General features: G+C 36.7%; 1 protein-coding gene across 1 annotated transcript in view; it reads left to right on the top strand.

Annotated features, from left to right (window-relative positions):
* The window catches only part of UVRAG (UV radiation resistance associated), a 297,766-nt gene that overhangs the window by 134,552 nt on the left and 143,451 nt on the right, over positions 1 to 19,763 (top strand). Inside the window, exon 8 of the mRNA XM_047877056.1 lies at positions 11,169 to 11,295. Within this exon, the coding sequence (XP_047733012.1) occupies positions 11,169 to 11,295 (127 nt within the window). The remainder of the gene's footprint in view (positions 1 to 11,168; positions 11,296 to 19,763) is intronic.

Genomic DNA, 19,763 nt, shown 5'->3' with positions numbered 1-19,763 from the left:
ACTTGATGGCTTTTAAAAGATTTAGCATCTTCTCAAACTACATCAATGGCCAATGTATCTTTTTGACATTTATTTGTTTCTTACGAAATTTCTGCTGTTGTCATCTTGAACTTTGCTCATATGTTTTGGATTTTGTCAAATGCCTTTCCTATATCCATTGATAATTGTATTTTTGTTTTTCTGTTTTCTCATATCATGGTGGTGGAATACATTGATGTTTGAATGTTAATCCAACTTTGCATTCCTGGGGAAAGCCCCTCTTGTTCATGAGGAAATATTTTTTATATGTATTGCCAGATTCAATTTGCTAAAATATTTAAAGGATTTTTGCGTCTCCATTCATTAAGGATATTGGTCTGGTCTGTAGTTTGTTTTCTTAGAATCTCTTTGTCTGGTTTTGTTGTCAGGGTGATGTTGGCTACAACCCAGTGAGTTGGGAGGTGCTTTTTCTTCTGTTTTCTGGAAGAATAGGTGTAGAATTGGAATTATTTTTTAAGTGTATGGTAGAATTTACCAGTGAAGCTATCTGGACATGGAATTTTCTTTGTGTGTTTTGAACTAGGAATTTAGTTCTTTCATATTTGGGGGTTATTGAAGTTATCTCCTTCTTGGGTGAGCTTCAGTTTAGTAGCTTACATTTTTCAAGGATTTGTCTATTTCATCTAAGAGGTTATTCTCTTTAATTTTAGCTGTTCTTGAGGGTGTATAGTGTTTTCTTAGTTTGTAACGCATTTCTGTGGCAGACATTTTTCATATCTTTATTGGTCACTTGTGTATTTAGGAAGTGTAAATTTAAGTATTTTTGCCCATAAAAAAATAAACTATTTATATTTGCAGAAAATTTGCAAAGATAGTTCAGAATGTTTCCATATAACTTTCATCCAGTTTCCCCTAATATTAACCTCTTCTATAACCATGTTACATTTAACATTGTACAACATCAAACTAAGAAGCTAACATTGATATGTTACCATTAACTGTGGGCTTTATTCAGGTTTCACCAGTGTTTCCACTAATGTCTTTTTAAAAAATAACTAGATTTTATTTTATAACATTAGTAGATTTATAGAATTATGACAAAGACAGTAGAAAGTGTATACCCTACAGCCAGTTTCTCCTGTTATTAACATTTTACCTTAATGATACATTTATTATAATTAATGAACCTATACTGATAAATCAGCATTAACTAAAATCCATGCTTTCTTCAAATTTCCTTAATTTTTACCTAATGTTCTTTTCTGTTCCAGAATCCCATGAAGAAAACCATATTACATTTAGTAGTCCTGCTTCCTTAGACTCTTCTTGGTTGTGAAAATTTCTCAGACTTTCATTGTTTTTAATGATTTTGACAGTTTTGAGGAAAACTAGACAGGTATTTTGTAGAATATCCTGTGATTGGGATTTGTCTGTTGTTTTGCCATGATTAGCCTGGATTCCCTGTTCCGGTATCCAGCCCAGGATACCACATTGTCTTCCTAGGCTTCTCTGATCTATGACAGTTTCTCATTCCTTCCTGCATTTAAATCGCCATTACTAATCCCTGTTGATATTTACCTTAATCACTACTTGCTTAAGGTGGTGTTCCCTAGGTTTATCCACTGTACTCTCCTTTGGAGTATTGTTTCCATACTCTTAATTTTTTGAAAGCAAGATACTATGTCCAGCCTACACTCCGGTAGAGGGGACTTAGACTCCACCTTCTGAGGGAAGACTGCCTACATATGTTATTTAGAATTCTTTGTGGGGAAGATTTGTCCTGCCCCATTTATTTACTTATTCATCAGTATGGACTTTTATATATTTATCTTATCCTTTAGGTTATAATCAAATACTGTGTTATTTATTTTCTTGCTCACCTTGTGACATTGAGAGCTCTTTCAGGTTGGCTCCTATGTCCTTTTGACACGACTCTCTTTTTTATTTGTGTGCTTTTTAAAGCACTTTTAAAATTTCTGGCACTGTATGATCCAGGCTCATCTTGTCTTTCTCCTGTTTCAACCCTGAATGAGCCATTTTTGCAAGGAGTCCTGTTCCTTCCGTTAGATAATGGTATTTAGAAACAAGATCTGGGTACTGGGTATGCTTGTGGCTACTGGGTTGTAACTGCTTCTAGGTCCTCGCAGTGGACAGAGCTGGTATACACAAGTATCTATATGTGTATTAAACCAAACATGACTTTGTATTGATACATTCAACTCTAACAGCACAGAGTTCATTCTTCTACCTCAGTTTGTTTATTTGTAGTATCTTTATTTCTGTTAGTGAGAAACCTAACTCCCATTATCTGTAATTTAGTTCCTTATTTTTTCACTCCTAGTATACATGTAAAGTAGTTTCATGTTTTTTCCCCTTATTTTTTAATGGGATTTCTGTCTTGTGTTAAGGTTTGAGAGAGGAGAGGGGAACAGAGAAGGAGGAAGAGGGAGGGGGAGAGAGTGTGTGTATACATATACTTTTGCATGTGTGTTTGGATTTTTCTTTTTTTTTGGACACAAGTCCTTTTTTTGATATGCATGCTGGGAATGTTTTCTTACATTCTGTGGCTTGCCTTTTCATGTTCTTAATAATGCTTTCTAAAGAGCAAAAATTTATAAGTTTAGTGAAATATAGTGTGTTTTTTAATGTTATTTTATCGGTAGGGCTTTTTGTTTTCTTTATAGGGAATCTTGGACTAACCTAAAATCATATAAATTTCTTTAGTGTTTTTTTTTTTTTTCCTAGAAGTTTTGTAGTTTTGGGCTTGACGTTTAGACCTATGATCCATTTCAAACTAGTTTTTTTGTATGAGTTAATAAGTGAGGTAATTTTTTTCTATATGAATATGCAGCTGATTTACCATCATTTGTTGAAGAATCTTTTCTTTACTAATTTAATTGTTTTGAAATGTCTTTCTAAAGTCAGTTGACTAAATATGTGTTCATCTATTTCTGGATTTTCTGTTTGCTCCACTGATCTATATGTCTACCTTTCACCAATATCAAATTCTACTATTATAGATCCCTTGTTTTAAAACCATATACGGTAAGTCCTCCAACTTTGTTCTTGTTATCAAAATTCCTGTGGGTTTTCTAGGTTCTTTGTATTTCCAAGTGATTCAAGGATCAATTTGTCCATTTCTACAAAAAAAAAAAAAAAGTCCTGTTGCAATTTTGATAAAGATTTGTAGATCAATTTGTGGAGAATTGCCATCTTAGCAACAACAGGTTCTCCACTCCATGAACAGGGCATATATTTCTTTCATTTAGATTTTTCTTTAATTCTTTCAATATCTTGAGAGATTTTGGACATCTTTTGTTAGAGCTGTTCCTACGTATTTTATGGGAGTTTTGGGGGTGCATTCTTGCAAATGGAATTGTTTTTGAATTTTTGTTTCTCATCTGTTTGTTGCTAGTATAAAAAATATAGTTCCTTTTAATTTATTAACCTAGTATCTTGTAGCCTTGTTATATTAATTTTTTAGTTCTTGTAGTTATTTTGTGTATTTATTGGGATTTTCTATGTAAACACTCATACCTGCAAACTTGGACTGCTTTGTGTGCTTTTTATTATTTACTTTTTGTGACTTATTTCAATAGCTAGAATGTACAGTACAATATTGAATAAAGGTGATGCAAGGGGAAATCCTTGTTCCTGATCGTAGGGGGAAATGAGTCATCCTTTCTTAATTAAACATAATGATAGTAATGCCCTTTATTGGTGTTAGGAAGTTCCCTCCTACTCCCAGTTTCTGAGAGTTTTTATCATGAATGGATGTTGAATATTGTCAGATGCTTTTTCTGCATCTATTGAAATGACCGTGTGATTTTTCTCCTTAATTCTGCATACTTTAATTTCAGATGTTTAACATTACATTTCTGGAATAACTCTGAATTGGTTACAGTATATACTCTTTTTTGTGTCTTGATAGATTTGATCTGGAAATAATTTAAGGGTTTTTTTGCTATATTTATTAGGGATACTGGAGCACAATGTTTTAAATTACTTTATCAGATTGGTATTAGGATTATGGTAGCCTGGTAAAATTAGTTGAGCACTATTTATTTTTCCTATTCCATCTTGGCTAGAAGCAGAAGTCCCTGCTTTTAATATTTTTAATATTTTCTAGTGCTCTGCTGAGATTTTATATCTTTTTATTCATTGTGAGAGTATTTTCCTTTTGTAGTACTTGGCTGAGATTTCATATCTGTTGATTCATTGTAAGGATATTTTACTTTTTCTCACTCAGCATATTTTTAATAGTGGCTTTAAAGACTTTATATGAGAATTCTAACATCTGGGTCATCTCAGGGTTGCCATATGTGGGTTGTCTTTTCCCTGGAGAGTGAGTCCTATTTTCCTGGCTGTTCATATATGGGGTAATACTACAGATTATCCTGGACAATGTGAATATAATTTTGTGGATTCTCTGGATTTTGTTACTTTCTTCTGAAGAATATCAATTTTTTATTTAAAAAAAAAATTTTTTTTAACATTTATTTATTTTTGAGACAGAGACAGACCATGAGTGAGGGAGGGGCAGAGAGAGAGGGAGACACAGAATCGAAGTAGGCTCCAGGCTCTGAGCTGTCAGTACCGTAGCCCGACATGGGGCTTGAACTCACGAACTGCAAGATCATGACCTGAGCTGAAGTCAGAAGCTTAACTAACTGAGCCACCGAGGCACCCCACAATGTTATTTTAGCAGGTAGTTACTTGGTTAGGTTCAAGCTGTCATGCTTGCAGTGGACATTGGCTCAGATTTCATTTAGTTCAGTACTTTTACCCTTACTCACAGCTGCTTTCTGTTTTGCCTCATGCATATGTTGTTTATGATTCAGAGGTTCAGGTTGAATTTAAACAGAATCTGGGGTGCCCATTCTCTTGCTTCCTCCATTCTGATTGCCTGATCTCTTTCCCCTGGCTCTTCTGGCTAGAAAGATAGCTGTCTTTCATTGGAGTTTGACTGCAGTCACCCTCAGGACAAAGCTACAGAAAAGGGGAAATTCACTCTGTATGTTGGTTGCTTGCATCAGGCTCTGAATCTCTCCAAAATTTACCTGTCACTGATCAATCTCCAGAATTCTCATGTAGCAGCTTTTTGTATTTTATCTGGAGCCTGTAGCTATTATTCAATCAGAGGACCAGTTTCTTAGGTGCTCATTCTCTTAACAGCAGAAGTAGAACTTGTATATGTTTTATTATTATATATCTTTTGCTTTATCTTCCTAGCTGGATCTGGGTTCTAGGTCTGATATTGCCACTGTGTCTATGAAGTTAATAAATTGGATTATTTTCTTTTTTGTTAATGTTTATTTATTTATTTAAAGTTTATTTAATTTTGTGGGAGAGAGAGTGTGCATGCACGTGCATGAGAAGGGGAGGAGCAGGGAGAGAAGGGTGGACAGAGGATCTGAAGCAGGCTCTGCGCTGAAGACAGCCCAATCTGGGGCTTGAACACATGAACCATGAAATCATGATCTGAGCTGAAGTCAGCGCTTAACCAACTGAGCCACCCAAGTGCCCCTGGATTAAGTATTTTCTAAGGAAATTTTTTTCCCTTTTTTGGTGGTTGAGTAGCTGTAAGTGCAATAGAAACAACCTAGAAATGACATTTAAAAGTAAATTTGTTCCCATAGCACAACTGCCATAGTTCTAAAACTTTTTTTTTTCCAGATTGTTAATTATTTCCAGGTTTTGTGGGAAAACAAATATAGATGAGTGTGCCCTAATCTACCATGCTCAAACTTTTTAGTCTCAAGACTTCTTTATACTCTTAAAAATTATCAAGACCTCAGAGAACTTAGTGTGTACCTGTTGGTGATGCCTAGGTTAATAAAAGACAGATGGATTCTCACATTTATTTCAGCAATCAGGCTGTGAGGATACCACAAATCTTAGAGACTCTGGAAAGCTCCACCGTACAGTTATGAGAAAATGAGAATGAAAAAGGGAGATAACAGCTTAGTAGTATTATGAAAATATTTTTGATCTCACAGACTCTGAAATGGTCTCAGAAACTCTCGTGGTTTCCTGGACCATGCTTTGAGAACATTTCGCCTCAGGCTTTTTAGCTCCAATGTGATCTAGAGAAAATTGTTTCCTTTAGTATGTCATTTACAAATTAGTCTGTCATTCTGAAATGAATCTTTTAACGTTGCCTGTCATTGTCTTTGTAAATAGGAATGTGTGTGCTTGCAAATAGTGGAATCTACCTGTGATTTTCAGATCAGATAAATGTTGTATAAAAACACTAAGATCCAATGAATACTTACCCATTGGAGATGCACATGTGACATTAACTAGGAGTAAACAGATAAATAGAACACAGAAACCCATTAGCAGATACTTATAGAACATTAAGGTCTTTGAGCACTTGTGTTAGATGAGTTAGAAAAGAAGCAGAACCAGATCCCACTTGGTCAGGTTTGTTTACTCCTCTCGTCAGAAATTAGAGCCAACCATCCTGGTATTGAATGACTTGATACAGTTCTGTAAATGGGCCAGTTTCTGCACATGGACCATAACACAAACACACTGTAAACATGCCTTCCTGTATTAGTTTAGTATTTAGATTAACTTGTACCCTTGGTGCTTTGATTCTAGAAAGTATTCCCTATTTGAGTGTATACCCTGGAATAGAGCAGATTAACCCTCTGTGTAGGCATATCTGTGTTCTATAAAAAGTTGCTTCACTTTTTTCCTGTTGTTTCTTTTTTCCTCTGCCCAGGTAGAATTCGGTTTACATATTTTGTGGAAAAATGCAAGTTACAAAAATTGAACACTTAACTTCTTTGTAAAAAAAGGACTGTTTCCTAAGAATTTATGTATTTTTTCTCTCAGTGATATAAAAACACCCTAGCCTGTCATGATCATACTATTGAATTATTAAAGAAATCCAAATTGTTTCTTGGTTCCTTTTTCTTTAATGATAAACAACCACACTGTCTTTGGTCTTTGTTTTTACATTTGGTTGACAGGGCAAAATGGCTTTTATCTCCATTAGACCCAAACTCTTAGAAAGCAGACACCATTTCTCATTCATTTAGGAGCACATAGTATGCCCTTCATAAATGTTTGCTTTGTTCGAGAAAAATTGCTTAGGAATGTTTCATATTTCATAGAGTTTTCCAGTCAAATATAATAATGATGATTGGAAATAAGCTGTTCTGCTTGTTTTCTTGGCTTGAATGTCTTTAACAGATGATCATGCCATCTGTTTAGAATCAATGTTTCAGAGATGAGGAAGAAAGCATTTTGGGTGAGAAACGATAGCCATAAAGTACTTTACACGCAACTGCCAGATCATTTTCCATGCCCATTGCTTCAACAAGGCGATACCATTACTCATCTCACTGAGTGCCCTTGCTTCTTCATTATCTTTGAATCAAATAGAGATGCTGACTTTCTCTTTTAAAGTTATCTACCAGCTTGGTAAAGCTATTCAGTTTATTTAATGAATAGTTTTTTTTTTTCTCATTACAATTTTAATTAGTACATATCTTAGGAAGGAGATAAGAATTTACTAGGTACAGCCAAATATTACTATTGGGTTAAGATTTTATGGAAAATCATGAGAAGCATATTATTGACACTGTTGATAAAGAGCAGGAGAGGGGCACCTGGGTGGCTTAGTCGGTTCAGTGTCCCACTTCGGCTCAGGTCATGATCTCTTAGTTTGTGAGTTCAAGCCCTGAGTCAGGCTCTCTGTTGACAGCTCAGAGCCTGGAGCCTGCTTTGGATTTGGTGTCTCCCTCTCTCTCTGCCCCTCCCCCACTCACGCTGTCCCTATCTCTCATAAATAAACTTAAAAAAATTTTTTTAATTAAAAAAAGAGCAGGAGAGAAGGGCACATACATTCATAGCACAGTAATTGTGTGTGCATACAAATGTGCAAGTACATGTATGTTCATTGTGGGGGCAGGATTTCAGATTTTATCTGGAGGCAAATTCTGGCTTCCAAAGGTATTTGGATTAAAAGGGAGGCTGAGTAAAGTTTAGAGTGTGGCTTCATAGGTTTAAGTAGGAACTATTTTAATAGAAAGATAAGTTCACAAACTTACCTATTTAGCAAACTTAGTTGTATCTCTGGTAGAATGTGTCTGGGATGTGTTTTATTAAATGAACATTCAGTAAAATTGGCTTTTTTGAGGTATAGTTCTATCACTTTTTTAAAAATAAGCTTTATTTTTTAGAGTAGTTTTAGGTTTATAGAAAAATTGTACAGAAACTATTTCCTTCTTCTCCCAGCTTTTTTTGTTCTTAACATCTCATGTACAATTGTTGAATCAATGTGAACACAATATTAATATTAGTACAATACAATATTATTAACTTAAGTCCGTAGTTTACCATAGGTTTACTCTATGTTATACAGTTGTCTGGATTTGGCAAATGCACAATGTCATGTATCCACCATTACAGTATCATGCAGTGTAATTTCACTACTTAAAAATCCCCTGGGCTCTACCTGTTCATCCTTTTCCCCCTCCCTCAGGAACCCCTGGCAACTACTGATCTTTTTACTGTCTCCATAGTTTTGCCTTTTCCAGGAACGTCATATAGTTGGAATCATACAGTATGTAGCTTTTTCTGATTGGCAACATGCATTTAAGGTTCCTCCATGACTTTTCTTAGCTTGATAGCTTATTTCTTTTTATTGCTGAGTAATACTCCATTGTATGGATATACCACAGTTTAACTGTTGACCTATTGAAGTTCATCTGGAAGTTTGGGCAATTATGAAGAAAGGTGCTATAGACATTCATGTGTAGATTTTTGTGGGCACGTAAGTTTTCAAGTCATCTGGGTAAATATCCAGAAGCATGATTGCTGGGTCATATAGTAATCCTGTGTTTAGTTTTGTAAGAAACTGCCAGACCATCTTTTAAAGTGGCGATACCATTTTGCATTTCCACGAACAATGAACAACAGTTCCTGTGGGTCCACCTCCTTGCCAGCATTCATATTGTCAGTGTTTTGGATATTTATTATTCTAGTAAACATATAGTGGTATCTCATTGTTTTAATCTGCAGTTCCCTGATAACATACAATGTTGAGCATCTTTTCATATACTTATTTGGCATCTTTATATCTTCTTCAGTGAGGTGACAGTTCAGATCTTTTGCCCATTTAAAAAAAATTTTTTTAATGTTTATTTATTTTTGAGAGGGGGAGAGAGAGCGCGCGCGAGTGAGCAGAGGAGGGGCAGAGAGAGAGGGAGACACAATCTGAAGCAGGCTCCAGGCTCTGAGCTGTCAGCACAGAGCCTGACACAGGGCTCAGACTCATGAACCACGAGATCATGACCTGAGCTGAAGTCAGCTTCTTCATTTAATTTATTCTCTTGGGGTTCACTAGCTTCTTTAATCTATAGATGTATTTCCTCTGCCTAATTTGGGAAGATTTCATGATTATTTCTATGAGTACTTTTTCACTTCTCTCTTTCTCCTTTCCTCCCTGTACTTGATGATAATAGTATTAGATCTTTTGATATAGCTCCACAGATCCCTTGAGACTCTGTTCATTTTTTTTTTTTACAGTCTATTTTCTCTCTCTTGTTTAAACTGAGTAGTTTCTGTTGCTCATTTTTCAGCTTAAAGATGCTTCTCTCTGTTTGCTACATTTTGCTGTTGAGCTCATTTGTGAAGTCTTTTATTCCACTGATATTTTCAGCTCTAAAATTTCCATTTGATTCCTCTTTATATCTTCAGTTTTTTGACTGAAACTTTCTGTTTCTTTGCCAAGATGTTTCATGTTTTCCTTTGTTTCAGAGATGTCTTTAATTGTTACTGAAGCATTTTTATGATAGCCATTCAAATCTTTGTCAGGTAATTGTAACATGTCTGTCATCTCAGTACTGGCATCTATTAATTATCCTTTTTCATTTACTTTGGCATCTTTCTGGTTCTTGGTGTGATGAGTGATTTTTTATTAAATCTTGTACATTTCGAGTATTATGTTACGAGTCTCTGGATCTTACATAAATCTGTTTTATCTGGCTTTTTCTGACACCTGTTTCTCTGGTAGGGAAGGGAGAGATGCTGTCTCATTACTGCCAGGTGGGTATAAAAGTCCAGGTTCCTCAAGCAGCTTCCATTGACATCTAAGTGACAGGACTGCAGGGGAAGGGGGCATCCTTACTTTTGGCCAGGAAAGGGAGTGCCAGCTCTCCACTAGACCTCCACAACTACTGCCCTAGCTGGGAGGTGTAGGAGTGCCTTGATATTGTTCCCCACGTAGCCTCCGCTGATATGCTGGATAGGGTGGCCTCATTAGCACTGTGTGGTAAGGAGATTTCTCACTCTCCAGTAAGCCTCCTCTGATACAATGCAGCAGGGAGGGAGAGGATTATCTCATTATTGCCCTAAGTCCAGGCTCCCCCTGTGGTATCCACTGAGACTATAGGGGGATTGGTTGGTTACTGTCTGAAAGGGGCAGAAGCCCCAGGTCCTTACTTGGCTTTCTCTGAAATCTGGGATATCAGAGCACCTCGGTTCAGCCTGGCAGGGATGGAAATCTACGTTTTGTTTCTATGGATTTGCCCAATATGGACATTTCATATAAATGGAGTCGGTGGCCTTTTTAAACTGGCTTCTTTCAGTTAGCGTAATGTTTTCAAGGTTCATCCGTGTTGTAGCATTCATCAGTACTTCATTTCTTTTATTGCCAGATAATATTCCGTTGTACAGGATAGACCCACATTTTATGTTTCTGTTCATCAGATGACGGACACTTGGATTGATCCCACGGTTTGGCTATTATAAATAATTCTATGAAAATTCATATTCAGGTTTTTGTATGGACATGTTTTCAATTCTCTTGGGTATATACATAGGAGTAGAATTGCTGGGTCCTGGCATATCTGTGTTTAAGTTTTTGAGAACTCTGTCTCTAAAAAAATAATTTTTGTCTTAATTGTATTGTGATTTCAGGAAAAAGGCCTGAGAAATTTTGTAGTGTTTTTTGGGTTCTTAGAAAGAACTGTCCCCAGACTTAAGGTTTATTCTTTATATTCTTTCCATTAAAATGGCAGGTGCTGATAATTAAGCTACTCGAGAGATCTGTAAATTAGGTGAATATTGAAGTGCTTTGAACCATTATTCATTTTGAAACACTGTGAATGTATAATGATTCATAGTTATGAGTTTTATATTCATAAGTTTACCTGTGCTTTTCAATTGTTTAGAGAAAACAAAGTGAGTGCTTGCAATTAAAAATTTTGGTGCTTCGAAATGAACTGGAAAGACAGAAGAAAGCTTTGGGACGGGAGGTGGCATTACTGCATAAGCAACAAATTGCATTACAGGACAAAGGTGAGTAAAAATACCATACAAACAGCCAGCCCCCCATGTTCAGTAGTTGTCTTTTCTTCTTTCCATAGGCTCAGATAGTCATCTTGGTACAAATATGCTGATATAATTTTGAACATTTTTTGGAAGTATTTTGAAGTTGATACATATAGAAAAGGGTACAAATACACACACACACACACACACACACACACACACACACACACACACTATTTCAAAATTTCAAAGTGAACACACTTACATAAGCAGCATCTCCACAGAGAAGCAGAGCATTACACGGACCCCAGAATCTTAGGAGCCTCCACATGTTCCCTTCCGTTCAGGACATCTCTAGCCAGTCTGACCACTACCTTGACTTATTACACCAAAATGAGTTTTGCCTCATTTTGAGCTTTATGCAAGTAGAAACCTATAGTATGTACATTCTATGTGTTGGCTTCTGTTCAACATTTTGTTTGTAAGTTCCATCCTAACCTGCGTGTAATGTACTCTTAGTTCATTCTTACTGCCAATAGTATTCCATTGTGTGAATAGAAGTATGTATTTATTCTGGTTTTTGGTAATTTCTAGTTTGGAGCTATTAGATAAAGCTTCCATGAACTTTCTAGTACATGCTTCTTTATGAAGATTTGTTTGTGCCTTTCTGTTGGATATAAACTTAGGTGCAGAATTGCACAGTCACAAGGTATGCATATCTTCAGCTTTAGTAGATTGTGTCCAAAGTTTTCCAAAGCACTTGCGTCCAGTTTACCTCTTCTCTACCCAGCAGTGTATCAGATCTCTTGTCCTATATCCTTGTCAGCACCTGGTACTTTCTGGCTTTTGCATTTTAGCTTTTCTGGACTGTCTTCTTGCAGTCTTAATTTTGATTTCTCTGAAAACTAATGAGGTTGAATACTATTTCATGTTTCTGCTGTCTGGGATAAACTCCTTTGTGAAATACCTGTTGAAGTCTTCCCCTCTCCCCACTGCCTTTTTTTTTTTTCTTTTTTAAAGACAGGAATTCTTATATATTATAGATATGGATTCTTTGTTTGAAATGTTCATTAAAACTATATTCTCCCATTCTGTGGCTTGCTAGTTCATTCCTCAGTGATACCTTACGTGAACAGAAGTTCCATTTTATCAGTCTTTCCTTTTATTTATTTTTTTTTTTTTATTTTTTTTTTCAACGTTTATTTATTTTTGGGACAGAGAGAGACAGAGCATGAATGGGGGAGGGGCAGAGATAGAGGAAGACACAGAATCGGAAACAGGCTCCAGGCTCTAAGCCATCAGCCCAGAGCCTGACGCGGGGCTCGAACTCACGGACCGCGAGATCGTGACCTGGCTGAAGTCGGACGCTTAACCGACTGCGCCACCCAGGCGCCCCTCAGTCTTTCCTTTTAGATTTAAGACTTTTTGTGTCCAGTTTAGGAAATATTTTCCTATTTTAACGTCATAAAGGTGTTATTCTGTATTTTGTAAACACTTTACTATTTTACTTTTTACATTTATATATGTAATTCATCAGGATTTGATTTTTTGTATATGATGTCAGATAGGAGTCAAGACTTATTTTTTTCATACAGATAGTCCATTGACCCAGTACCACGTATTAAAAACCTGTCTCCCTTGCACTGAAGGTTCACTTTTGCCGTGAATTGGTGGCCATGTGCTCACATGCCTGTTGCAGGACCATTGATTTGTCTGTTTTTTTGCCATTATCTCACTGTTTTAATGTCTCTCATGTTATAAGTGGTCTTATTATCTGTTAAAGTTCTTCCACTTAGTTGTTCTTTTTCCAGATCACCTTTCTTCATCTTGGCAAGGATGGAAATTTACTTTTTTGTCTTTATGGATGGGCCTATTCTGGATATTTCATATAAATAGAGTCTGTGGCCATTAACATGACCAAAAAACAGGCTTAATCTTGTTCTTTTGCATTGCCTTATGAATTTCTGCACAGAAAAGGAAATCTAGCTACTATTTTGATTGGGACTACATTTAATATGTTTATCAATACAATTGGTGATCTTTAGACATCTTGAGAATATTGCGTCTTCCAACCCAAGAGAATGCCTTTGTTTATTAGGTCTTTACAAAACGTTGAAATAAACTAATTGTTTTGTTTTGTTTTTTTTTAATATGAAATTTATTGTCAAATTGGTTTCCATACAACACCCAGTGCTCATCCCAACAAGTGCCCTCCTCAATACCCCTCACTCGCCCTCCCCTCCCTCCCAGCCCCCATCAGCCCTCAGTTTGTTCTCAGTTTTTAAGAGTCTCTTATGTTTTGGCTCCCTCCCTCTCTAACCTTCCCCCCCCCCTTCCCCTCTCCCATGGTCTTCTGTTAAGTTTCTCAGGATCCACATAGGAGTGAAAACATATGGTATCTGTCTTTCTCTGCCTGACTTATTTCACTTAGCATAACATTCTCCAGTTCCATCCACGTTGCTACAGAAGACCATATTTCATTCTTTCTCATTGCCACGTAGTATTCCATTGTGTATATAAACCACAATTTCTTTATCCATTCATCGGTTGATGGACATTTAGGCTCTTTCCATAATTTAGCTATTGTATGAAAGAAACTAATTGTTAATACATGGGTATTTCCCATGATTCATTGAATTTATTTCAGCTTTTCTACTTTTTTGCTGATCTATAGAAATACAATTGATTGTTTTAAAGTGATTGATTTTTATCATATGTGCAAATTCCTATATCCCATCCTGACTCAGCATGACTTATAAAGGCCTCGTATGACCCGTGTCAGTCTGAATGCTTCAGCTATAAAGAACTTCTTTTAGTTTCTTCAATATGTTTCAGTCTGTCTTGCTCTTATTTAAGCCTCTGTTTAAATGTTAATGGGGTGTCGAGGCGGCTCAGTTGGTTGTGTGTCCAACTCTTGATTTTGGCTCAGGTTGTGATCCCAGTGTCCTGGGATGGAGCCCCATTGACATTCTCTCTCTCTCTCTCTCTCTCTCTCTCTGCCCCTCTCCCCAGCTCATGCATGCACTCTCTCTCTCTCAAAACCCCCCACAAAAAATAACAATAAAAAAACACCAAAATGTTACTTTTTCTGAGAAATTTTTCACTGGCTGTCTTTCCTTTCTCCTCTTACCTCTACTAGACATACTACTGTGTGTTTCCATTGCATCCTGTGTTTTTCCATTATAGCATTCTAATTGTTCATTTTCCCCCCTCCTTCTAGATGGTCAGATCTCTGAGGGAAGAATTGCCCAAGTACTGTATTAAATACTCTTATATTCTTGGGGCATGGTACAGTGCTTGGGATGCAGTAAGCATTGAATAAATATTTGTTGAGTCAATGAATCGTAGTCATGGTTATCAGTCTAGTGTCATTGGGCATCATTGCTAAAGGATAAAGACTTCCATAGCATCTAGCTTAACATTCATTTGGAACAACCAATACTCTCATGCGAAACACTGTAGAAAAAAAACACTGTATATTGTTTGGCAGTGATTGCTAAAACTGTCTGCACTCCCGACACAGCTTGCATATCAGCCTTTAGACCTGAGAGTCTGATGTGATAATGCCACTTAAAGTCATGAGATATTGTGAGCAAAGTCCATTTCTTGGAGTCTCTGTTGAATGACTCCAAATAAATAGACAGTTGTGTACAGACAAGAGCTGCTTTAGGAGGTCTCCTCTTCTGTGAAAAGGCACATTTCTTTTGGTGCTTTGGAATTTTTATTATTCTAAAATTGCCTGCCACCTATAGCATGTGTTTCTGCATATTTTTTTTAAGATCATCAATTTTTAAAATGAAAACACTGTCAGGTTTTAGGAGGGGTTCAGGGTGTTTGCCTTTTTTTGATAGCTGTAATGTTTCAGTTACCAGACTTATCACTATATAGATATGATGTGATTTAATCACCACAATAGCTCTATGAGGTAAGTACTATGATTATTGACACTTTACAGTTGAGGAAACCCTAGGTCAGGGTCAGAGACATTAAATACCTTGCTTAAGTTCACACAGCTTATGGCACATGATGTCAGGGTTAAAATCTATCGATTCCAAAACTCTCGTTCACTGTGTAATGCTACATTTTACCAGAAGTATGATGTATAAATCCCATGATAGAATAAATATTCTAGCATATGGTAAAAGGATAGGGAGATCTAGTTCTTCTATTATCTTCCCAGTTGTGTTTTTTCTTCTTACAATGATAGAGTGAAGTCCCAGGAAGTGTGTTATCAGCCTTTAAACAGGTGAACTTATAAACAGTGGTTTCTATCCCATTTAAAAGACTGAGTATAAGAATAATTGCTCATATTTATAGACTACTCATTACTGCAAAGCAGTGTCTCGTGGTTTTTTTTATCTTCTTTGGTTTTTATGTATAGTCTTATGAATTAAGGGTATTATTATTCTCCTCCTAATAATGAATATATTTTATTATCTGGTTTACAGATGAGGAAACTGAGTCTCAGAGAGGTTAAGTGATTTGCCCAAAGCCACATAGCAAGTTATAGTGGAGCATGTGTTCAGAGTTACTAGTCACTAACTCTGCAGCAAAGGGAGATTATAGGATTTTGTAGGTATCTATTCTAGTGTTTTAATTCTGGCAGTCAAGTCAGAATTAACACATTCGTTTTATTTATTTGTTTTTAACATTTGTTCATTTTTGAGAGACAAAGAGAGACAGCGTGCAAGCAGGGGAAGGGCAGAGAGAGAGGGAGACAGAATCCAAAGCAGGCTCTAGGCTCTGAGCTGTTAGCACAGGGCCCAACGCAGGGCTTGAGCTCATGAACTGTGAGATCATGACTTGAGCCGAAGTCAGATGCTTAACCGACTGAACCACCCAGGTGCCCCAGAATTAGCACATTCTTACATCTCCATTTTATTGTGGAAAGAAAGGATGGAAATGCTCAAAGTTAAATATATATTTGCCAAGATGGGTCAGAATTGTTGATATTTAACATTGAGTTTGTACCTCAGTAGCTTTTCTCCCACTTTTATACATATTTTTGAGATAAATATTCTTCTGAACTCTTAGAATCATTGAAATCTTAGGATTATTAGGATCTAACATTGACCCTTTGGTCTTAAACATAAGCAGGAGAAAGTGTGCTGCTTTTCTGCCGTTGGGTATCTCTATAGACTGGTGGTCAGCACTGGGGTAGTTGGAAAGGGTTGGCTGGATATAGATAACCAGATTTATATACCAGTAGATCTTGTTCTACTTGTTGGGGACCCCTGTTCTTCATAGTGATGGTGCTAGGTAACCAGAAACCTACTTTTTCTTGTCTGTTGGAAGAACATTTGTGTTGAACTATATTCTTGTGTACTTCCGTTGAATGTACTATTTAATGATTCTCGAGCCAAGTTAAAATATTTAGAAGTACCTGAGTCAGTGGTATTGGTAATGTGAAGGGTAAAGATGTATTTGTCACCCGTGCTTGCAGCTTTGATTTAGCATGTTTGCTAGCCATTTGTGAGGTGATTTGCTGATATGAATATTACTAGTGGCATCTTCCACATGATAACTTCTCTTTGAAACTTGGTGCTTATTTAGGCACTTGGTTCTCAGCCCAAGGGCTCAGTTAGGATACAAAGTCAGTAATATATGATATTTCATCTTTGCTACTGATTCTTCTGAATGATCATAAAGGAATTAGTTAACTTCTGTATCTTTTTACACATGTGTGTAGTCAGGATAGTGGCTCATAATAGTGCCATAGGGATTAATTTGTATAAACATTTGGAAAAAAAAACAGGTGCCTATTATATATTTTTGTTTATAAAAATTTATTGCATCAGTATGATTTTTTGGGGAGAGGCAAAAAGATCATTTCTATCCATGCTGCTGACTTGCTGAGTGGCCGCCTACTCTGAGGGGCCTCGTTACTCCACACCTATAAGTTTCCCCTTCCCACACCTCCAAGGCAGTGGCTCCCAGCTTGTCTACAGCAACTTCCAGCTGGGCCATGAGCTGATATTTTCAGTATTAATGTTTATTAATGTATGCATTTTCATTGTTGGCAGATACTGGTAACTTACGATGTTAGTAAAAAACAGATTTCCCCTCATTAGTGTCTCAAGCCAAATAACCTTCCCATTAATTAATTATATGTTGGTTTACAGAATCTGTAGCCCTAACGCAACCCCCAAATCTTGGAGAAGCAACACTGTATCTAAGTTAGTTTGCTTGAAATTTGGTTTAGAAAATGGTATGAAACATTGGTCTTAAGGAAATGTGTTTAGCATAACCTAAACACGTTTTATAAATGTTGATAAAATCTAGGAACTCTTCAGTGGTGCCTGGGAAGTCATATTAACTTTATAAAAGCAGAGTTCTCTAAGCTTTGTAGGAAGAAGCTACTTAAAAAAAATTTTTTTTAATGTTTTTTCATTTTGAGAGCGAAACAGAGCACGAGTGGGGGAGGGACAGAGAGGGGAGGTGCAGAAAGGGGGGCTGGCACAGAATCCGAAGCAGGCTCCTGGCTCTGAGCTGTCAGCACAGAGCCCAACACGGGGCCTGAATTCATGAACCGTGAGATCATGGCCTGAGCTGAAGTCAGACACTTACCAACTGAACCACCCGGGCACCCCAGGAAGAAGCTACTTTTTAATGCAGTTAGTTTTCTTGAGAATAACAGAGATGTATATGTAGTACTTTATACTTAGAAAATGCTTGCACAGAGATCATCATGTTCGATCTTCAAAGTATGGCAGATATTGTTATCTTCATTTTTATCTTCATTTTATGTATGAGATACTGAGATTATGATAAGTGACTTCGCCAGGTATGAACAGATAGTTAGGAGCAAAATTGGGATGTGGACCCAGACCTTTTGCCTCAAAATTTTGTGCTTTTGTCTCTATTCCATATTATCTACAACCTTGCAAAATACCTTCATTTGAATCCTACATAAATCCTATACGGCAGTCAACCTTTTTTTTAAAAGTTTGTTTATTTACTTTGAGAGAGAAAGAGAGCAAGCAAGCTGGGGAGGGGCAGAGGGGGTGGAGGGAGGTAGGGAGAGAGAGAGAGAGAGAGAGAGAGAGAGAGAGAGAGAGAGAGAGAGAGATCCAGTCAGGTTCCACACTGCTAGCATGGAGCCTACTGTGGGGCTCGAACTCACAAACTGCGAGATCATAACCTGAGCTGAAATCTAGAGTCGGAGACTTAACAGACTGAGCCACCCAGTCGCCCCCAGCAGTTAACTGTTATTGGAATCCTGTAACATGCCAGATGTTTCACTTATGGTATATCATTTACTTCTTAAAATAGTCCTAAGAGGTAATTATTTTACCCCCTTTTTCCAAATGAGAATAATTGGGGCTCAGAGACATTTGTCACAAATAAGTAACAGATCCAAATACAATTTAGGTTTCTCTGACCCAATACCTGTCTTGTTTCCACTAAACAAAATATTGTTGCTTTCTCTAATATGTGTCCAACAGTAAATTGACTGATGGTTTGCTAGTTTTCCATTGGCCTGTGGACTATTCGATGAAGAACTTTGTTCTGTTATATTCCTTTTTATCATATGATGGGTGAAGTGAATTTTTCCCAAAGATGTCTTTGATTTGGTTGCATGTTAATTTAGAGATTTGGATTAAAGATCTGCCATTCTCTCAGTTTGTCCTCACAAACAAAAAATTTTTAATTATACAGTCCAGATTTCTTACAGCTCTAAAATTCTAGTTATCTCAGAAGAAGAGGATTGACAAAAAGGATGGGAATCTGTTCACCTTTTTTATGAATCTCTTTATTTTTCAAAGTTTGATGACAGCAATAGATTTCCCAGCAATGAAAAATGCCAAAGAGAGAGAGAGAGAGAGAGAGAGATTCTGTGACCCCAAGCATGTCTATAGATATTGTTTATGAAGTGGAAAGACATGTGGTGGGAGCTTCTGTTTCAAAGATCTTCAATTCATTTTGACAAGCAAGAGCAAAAACAAACCTTCTTTTAGCAACGTCATATGTAGAAGTCAACTATGTCAGATTTCATTGCTTAGATTTAGGGAAAAAATCCTCTTAGTAATTTCAATAAATAGAAAGTTTTGATGCTTTATTACCAAAATAAATATTTTATATGAAGTTCTCATCAATTATGATCATTCTTTATTGTCATTTTGTAATAAATTTGAGTAAGATGAACTATGTATCTAGTTCTATTTAATTAGCTTCTCTTTGGTCAGTAAATTATTGTGCTCTTTTCTCATAAAAGGAAAATGACACAGTATATTTAAAGTGGTGCCTTAGTTTCTATTAAAAGGTCATAGATTTCCCTTTATTTCTAAGTTTATGTATTTATTTTGAGAGAGGGAGAGCGTGCAAGTGGGGTAGGAGCAGAGATAGAGGTAGAGAGAGGATCCCAAGCAATCTCCACACTGTCAGCACAGAGCCCAATGTGGGACTGGAACCCATGAACCATGAGATCATGACCTGAGCTAATTCAGATGCTTAACCGACTGAGCCACCCAGGTACCCCCAAAAGGTCATAGATT

This window comes from Prionailurus viverrinus, chromosome D1, assembly GCF_022837055.1.
Source record: "Prionailurus viverrinus isolate Anna chromosome D1, UM_Priviv_1.0, whole genome shotgun sequence".
Lineage (NCBI taxonomy): Eukaryota > Metazoa > Chordata > Mammalia > Carnivora > Felidae > Prionailurus > Prionailurus viverrinus.
Note: the sequence above shows the minus strand (reverse complement) of the source record. Positions and strands in the feature narration are given on the sequence as shown.